This window comes from Nestor notabilis, unplaced genomic scaffold (genome assembly GCF_000696875.1).
Source record: "Nestor notabilis isolate BGI_N333 unplaced genomic scaffold, ASM69687v1 scaffold12615, whole genome shotgun sequence".
Taxonomy (NCBI): domain Eukaryota; kingdom Metazoa; phylum Chordata; class Aves; order Psittaciformes; family Psittacidae; genus Nestor; species Nestor notabilis.
This window is the reverse complement of record NW_009930741.1, coordinates 8,744-15,968: the sequence shown is the minus strand read 5'-3', so window position 1 is coordinate 15,968 and position 7,225 is coordinate 8,744. Positions and strand designations below refer to the sequence as shown.

Here is a 7,225-nt window from a genome sequence, read left to right as displayed (position 1 = left end):
TCTTCCCACCAGATAGGGCAGAGCTTCTAGGAATGAGTGGGGAACCCTTGAGCAAAGCTGCTCAAAGCAGCTCCAGGCAGGGCTGGAGCAGAGCAGCAGAGGCCAAGGTACAAGCCCTCTGCTCCATGGTCACGCAGATGACATGTGCAGCAGCTCCTGTGGCTTGGGATGGGGAGTGGGGAAGCCAAAAGGCTGTAACAAAGCACCTCTCACATCCATTGGAACAGGAGAGGGCCCACACCAGAATCAAAAGGTTTGACAAGCTGGAAGTGAGCGGAGGTTAATGCAGGCAAAGCACATCCAAAGGATGCATGGACCACATCTGCAACAACCTCCTCCGGCCTCAGCAGCTCACCCCTTTCCCTGCATGGGGAGTGCTTCCCGGCCATTCCCGGGCTCATTCCCGGCCATTCCCGGGCTCATTCCCAGGCTCATTCCTGGCCATTCCTGGGCTCATTCCCAGCCATTCCCGGGCTCATTCCCGGCGCCCCCCTCACCGTGCAGGTGGTGAGCAGCCAGCCGATGATGGCCCAGCGCGGGAGGATGTCGGAGCTGAGCACCTCGTTGGAGGGATGCACCACGCCACAGATGTAGCGGATGAGGGCGCAGCGCAGGGACTGGCTGTCCGGGGTGGACAGATACTGCCTCTGAAACCAGTCCTGGTACCGCTTCTGCTGCCCAAACCGCACCTGGAGGCCAAGGGGAGACACGTGGGGCTCAGGGAAGCAGCCTCCGCTCCCCACCAGCCCCGTGCTGGAACAGGCTTCAGAGAGGCTGAGCTCATGGGCCCACAGAACCCCCGTGAGCAGGGCTGTGAACACAGATAAGGGTTAATCCCAGTGCTGGAGCTGCAGCCCGGCCTCTCCTGGCCACAAGTGCTGTTGTCAGAGCTCCGATAACCCACCGCAGTGCTCCCTCTCCTTGGGAAGCAGCCAGCCAGAAGCAACATTCCCTGGCAAAGCTGGATCGTGCCTCTTATGGATCCCAGGGATGTCTTAGGCCCATCTCCTGGCACTGTCAGATGCCAGAAGCCACAGCCTGCAGCAGTAAAGCTCTGCCCTTTGCCCACATGGATGCCCTGCGTTCCCTGTGCTGGAATGGGAGTGGGAATGGGATTGATACCCCCCTGCCCTGTGCTGCCACAAGGGATTTACCCGCGAGGTCATGAAGAGCAGTTTGGTTTCCATGTCGGGAGTGAGGCGACAGGCCAGGAACTTGCGGGATGTCCTCGACTGGAGGAGCTGGAGGACACCTGAGGAGAGACAGGAGAGACTCAATCCCACTCAGGCTTGTACGGCATGAGCGGGATCCAAGCTAGGATCTGCCCCCACCTGCATCGAGCTCAGGTTGGAGCATTGAGCTTCCCTTCCCCAGGGCTACAGGCAGGGGGAAGGGATCAAGATTTGGGCTGGAAAAGGTCTCCTTGTTGGAGCTCACAGTGAGGATGCCAGGAAGGAGCTTGGAGAAAGGGAGAGAGGATGCGCAGCAAACAGGGACGGGAGCTGGAGGAGAAACAAGGAACTCCAAACACCAAGTGCTAAGCTGTAACCAACAGAGGACATTCCCATCTCCCAGCCCTCGGCCTGGGCACCAAAAAGCAGGGATAGACAGAGTTTTCCCTGGAAAAACTGAAGATCCATTCCCAGATGGAACACTGAAGATCAGCCACACAGAAAACGTGTGTGTGTGGATGGGAAGGAGAAGGGGGGAGGGTTTGCAAAAGCCACTCTCATTCCATACAGCTGCAAGGAGGAGGAATTCCTGATGGGAGCAGGGAGAGGCTTTGCTGCTGCTCCACAGGACCTGAAGGGTTTAGAGGGCAGGCACCAGGGTGCTGCACACATGAGCTGTGCTTTGCTCTCTGGCTGCTTGGAATTGAGCCTTGTGCTGGGGATGGAGCCCAAGGTCACACCTGAGGGGTGGCTGGAGGAGCTTCCGAGCAGAAGGACCAGTGGAGCTCCTGTGGAGCTCAGGGGAAGGGTGGACTTCGCTTGTGAAGAGCTGCTTGGAAGGAGGGATGGATCCTGCTCCCAGAGCCAATCCCTGCTGTGGTTCTTCCTCGTGTTCAGAGCTGCTGAGCTCCAGCCCTGCCTGCAGGGAGCCAGGCTGGGAGAGCTGGGCTGGGGCAGCTGGAGGAGAGAAGGCTCCTGAAGGGGACACCTCGGAGCAGCTCCAGTGCCTAAAGGGGCTTCAGGAAACCTGGAGAGGGGCTCTGGACAAGGGGAATGGCTTGAACCTGCCAGAGGGGACACCGAGATGAGCTCTTGGGCAGCAGCTCTTCCCTGGGAGGGTGCTGGGACACTGACACAGGGTGTCCCCTGTGTGTGAGGAGCTCGGGATAGAGCCGTTCCCCTCCTCGGCCCCAGCCCTACCTGTGAACTGGGCGCTGAGGACCTGGGGGTTGTGGATGATGTCCTTCCAGAGCAGCTCGAACTCGGGGATCCTCGCCACGTTCTGCAGCAGCCGCACCAGGTCCCGGCCGATCATGAAGCAATCCATGAACTGGGGAAAAGGAGAGGGAAACCCTCACTTACTGCTCACCTGCCCTGAGCAGGAACAGGAGGAGAAGGCAGGAACAGAGCGTCCTTCAAGCCTCCCACCACCTCCAGATGATTCACTGGGTATCTACACCCCTGCCCCTCTTTTGGAGCCGCAGCTTCAGACGCAGGGTGACAGGGGGAAGGTCAGCAGCTATTTTAAGCTGTTCCCTCTCTTGTAAAGCAAACAATGAGCCCAGAAATGTGCCATTCTGCTGCCAGGGCTGCAGCAGGCTCTGACGTTAAGGCTTGGTCCTTCCTGCCCAGTGAGGGGAAGGGGAGAGCAGGCAGCACTCGGGGACCCAGCACGCGCCACCTCTAGTCCACGCAAGCTGGGAGGTAACTGGTGTGAAGAACCACTTCCAGCTCCATGAGGAACGTGTGCAACGGCACCATGGGCTCCCCGTGGAGGCAGGACCCTCCTCCCCATCCCCCCCTCGTGCTCACCCGTTCACGGAGCAGGGAGATGCAGAAGTCCACCTCCTTCTGGCGCAGCCCCTGGAGCTGGGCCGTGCCGTGGTGGTCCACGATGAGCCGCAGGTAGGTGTACACGGCCATGGCGACCAGCAGGCTGCTCTTCAGCACCCACTCTCTGCAAGGGGAACCCAAACCAGCACCCTCAGCCTCCCCCATGAGGGAGTCACAGCCAGGAGCGGTTTAAACACGGGGAAACTGAGGCACAAAGGGAAGGGGAGGGCCTCCAGCCTGCTCCTCCATGGACCATTCCCTGCTCCTGGCTGCTCTGCTCCAACACTTGTGCCAGCACCTCACCACCCTCATAGGGAAGAGCTTCCGAAGATCCCATCGCAACCTCCCCTCTTCCTGTTGGCCACATGGTGGCTGATAGAAGCCAGGATGCTCTTGGCCTCCTCGGCCACGCTCCACTGAGGAACACCCCCAGCTCCTTTCCCAATGGGCAGCATTCCAGCCACTCGGAGTGTTCCATGGGGTTGTTGTGACCCAAGTGCAGGACCCGGCCCAGAGCCTTGTTGAACCTCAGACAACCGCCACAGCCCATGGATCCAGCCTGTCCAGATCATCGAATGCTTTGGCAGGGACCTTACAGATCAGCCAGATCCCTCTGTAGAACCTTCCTATGCTCAAGCAGAACAACTCCTGCCCAGCCGGGGGTTGTCTGAATGAGGGTGCACTTGATCCCCTCATCCAGATCATTAGTAAAGGTATTAGTATCAGATTAGAAGCTGTGGCTGCCCCATCCCTGGCAGTGGTCAAGGCCAGGGTGGAGCAACCTGCTCCAGTGCAAGGTGTCCCTTCCACTGGGTTGCAACTGGATGAGCTCCAAGCTCCCTTCATCCCAACTCATTCCACAGTTCTGATCCTGAGAAAGCCACTTGTTTCTCCACCAAGGGGCTCCATGTCCTGAGCACAAGCTGCTGCTTCCGTCCCACTTCCTCAGAGCTGCTCAAGTGATTCCAGCCTGGAATCACTCCTCCTGCCCGCCCCAGCTCCCTGCTGCTGGGTGTGCCACGTTCCCAACCTCCCTTATCTACGCTCCACAATAAATAGCCCTGCTCCATAAAAAGGAGCTCAGTTGTTTGTGCTGGATGCCAAGAAGGAGCCACCTCGGTGCCTCCAACGTGATTGATCACCCCAGGAGCTGTAAATCAAGTGTCCCGGGGCCGTGGCACCACCGGGGGCAGCAGCTCCAAGCCACGGCCACCTGAAGGGCCCCCAGGTGCCCTCAAGCATCAGTGTTTGTTTCCCCACACTCGTCTCCCTTCCTTAGCAGAGGTTGTGTTAGGAAGGGAGTGGGAATCCTTAAGGTTGAGATGCTGGGGGGGGACACACCAGGTCAACGAAGAGTTGGGCAGCAAATGAAGATGCTGTTGAAGAGGAGGGAGGAAAGAGCCACCCACAGCCCCAGGACTCATTGACCTGCCAGGCAGAGGAATGGGAACACTGAGGGAACGCTGCATCCATGCCCCCAGCAGCAGCAGGATGATGAATTAACAGCAGTGAGAGGCAGCAGAGTGGCCTCATCTCAGCCTGGAGAAGCAGCTCTGCTGTGGCTGGTTTTAATTAAAGCTCTCAGCACCCTGAATGTGGCATCAGCTCTTCACATGCGTGGCTTTAATTAAAGCTTGCCCCTAATCAAAGCACATAAATCCCAGCAAGGAGCTGCAGGTTGTCCCCTGGGCTCCCTTCCAAGCCTCAGCTCTCCTGGTGCTCAGTGGCCGTGCTGCTCCATTGGAACTCCAGCAATGCCCAGCACAGGGGCTGAGCCCTTCCCTCCCACACCTGCTCCTGTGACAAGCTGCTCTCCTGGGGTGACAAAGCTCAGCTGTGATTCATGGAGCCTCCTCCTGCAGCCCCACAGCCACATGTGCCCCCCTGAGAAGCTGCTCCTGCTCCTGCCATGCAGCCAGTTGCAGTTGTTGGCTCGCAAAGCAAGAGCTGCAACGTGGAAGAGGAGCACTTCCAATATCCTCCAAGGCAGGGGGTGGCTGCACCAGCACATGGGACCATGGCTTTAAACAGCATGGAATGGGTTAGAAGGGACCTTGAAGCTCATCCCGTGGCAGGGACACCTTCCCCTAGAGCAGCTTGCTCCAACCTGGCCCCTGAGCTCAGCACAAAGGCAGAGAGATGTGGTGAAGAACCAAGGCCAGAAGGTCCCTGAGGCTCCCTCCTTCCCCTGGCCAGCCCAGCCCTCGCAGCAGCACGTCCCTGCACAGCTATTCCTGGAATAAAATTCACTGGGGCTGTTAAATGCAGCCAAATAAATGCTTTAACAACCTGCTTGTTAAGCACAGGAGTAAGTGGTTGGAGGAGAAGGGCTGCTGTTACAGTGCCTGCTGACGAGCTGGAGGCCATTGGGAAGAAATGACTCTGCCCAGCCCAAGCCTGTTGTTAGGAATTCTGCTTCTCGTCAACTGCTGGCTGCTTTGCCAACAAAGGACAATGCTGATTCCATAGGACAATACTCCCCAGCTGGCCTGGCCACAACAAATCCCAGTTGCAGCCCTGATGAAACAGGAGCTGTTTAAACACAGGAAGCTTTTAGGGCAATTAACTCCAGCCTCCTCCTCCAAAAGGAACCCCCCCCGCAGCTCAGGAAGGGAATATTCCTGGGATGCTGCTCCTGAGGCACGTGTGCTCCAGGAGGTGTCACCCCAAGGGGGGGCTGGACACCCACTTGGTGTTGTGTGGTAGGGACATGCGAGGAGAGGCACCAGGCATGTGAGTTGATGGGACATGCAGCCCCCCTAAAGCCACCTGGAGGGGCTGCGGGACACTCTCCCCCCCACAACCTGCAGCAAGAGGGGTGGACTTGGTGATCCTCAAGGTCTTTTCCAACCTAGTTGATGCTATCCAAGGGATAGTCCTCTGATAGTCCAAAATAGGCTGGGTAACACCGAGGTGCAGGGAACCCCATCACCACACTCCGACATGTGCTGCCACCACCCCACTGCCTCGCAGTGAGGACAACCACCCTCTCAAGAGGCAGATGGGGAGGTCTCTCCCTCCATCCTGTGCCTCCTCCATGCGTCCCCCAGCCCTACCTCTGCTCAGTGAGGATCTCCAGCACGTTCTCAGCCAGCCAGATGTTCTTTGCTGTCACATCCCCACCTGAAAGCAAAAGAGCAAGCGGGAAAAGCCACTCATGACCCGGTGTGGATCCGCCGCCAGGCTCAGCCCCACCATGAACCACCTCCATCCCTGGACCCCTGAAGGAAAAGCTCATGAAGGGCCCAGTTCCAGCCCCCTGCCATGGGCAGGGACACTTTCCACTGGAGCAGGTTGCTCCAACCTGGCCTTGAACACTGCCAGGGATGGTTCATCCAGACCTTCTCCACTCAACCCATTCCAGTGTTCCACCACCCTCACAGGGAAGAGCTCCTAATCCCCATCTCCCCTGCGACAGGTTAAACCTCTGCAGAGCCTACAAAGGGGAAACAGCATCTGGAAAGAACTCTCCAGCAAAGACCAGGTGTCCAAGAGGTGTCACCCCCCCGTGCATGGACCTTCTGCACGGAGCCAGAGCCCTGGGCTGGGAGCAGAGCAGAATCCGTGCTCCAGGGGCAGGGAACTGCCTACAGCAGCCACCCAAAACAATGGCTGAGGCCAAGGAGAGCAGCAGACCCACGGCAAGGAGTGAGACAGCACCCTCCTTCCAGCACAAAGGGGCCCTGCCCGGGGAGGTGGGACCCCGGGGAAGCACGTGCTGTGTGTGCACTGGTGGCAGGGCCAGCTTGGCTCCCGCTCAGCCCCTGTCCCCTCCTCTCCATCCCTCCTCCCCTCAAGAGCAGCCACAGCAGTTCCCAGCCCGGGTCCCGGGCACACACAGTGCAGACACAAGGTCAGGTTTTATGGTGGGACACGAGTTCCTCCTCTGTGGACGTCAGGGGCAGCGCTGAGGAGGGAACACGGAAGAGGCACCATTCCTGGGAAGCAGGAAAGGCGTGTGCACGTGTGTGCTTAGCCCACGCCTTCAGGGACACACTCTGGGCTACCAGGAGGCCAGTTCCCTGGAGGAGCTACGGGAAGCAGCGCCCACTGTCCCTTCAGGAGCTGCACACACGGCTCTGGCTATTGGAGCAGGGACTAAGGATGATCCCAGTGCTCCGGGGTGAAAGGAACCAAGATACTTCCTGGCTGCTCCAGCACTTGCCAGAAGCCTCCTGGCTCTCCCTGTGATTCACCCTTCACAGAGGCTGCTGGGAGCA

General features: G+C 58.7%; 1 protein-coding gene across 1 annotated transcript in view; it reads right to left on the bottom strand.

The window, feature by feature from the left end:
* INTS3 (integrator complex subunit 3) overlaps positions 1-7,225 on the bottom strand; it is a gene marked incomplete at both ends in the record, with an annotated part of 19,484 nt that overhangs the window by 6,598 nt on the left and 5,661 nt on the right. The window contains 5 exon segments of the mRNA XM_010015560.1: positions 498-689; positions 1,155-1,252; positions 2,373-2,502; positions 2,985-3,129; positions 6,062-6,128. Of these exon segments, the coding sequence (XP_010013862.1) occupies positions 498-689; positions 1,155-1,252; positions 2,373-2,502; positions 2,985-3,129; positions 6,062-6,128 (632 nt within the window).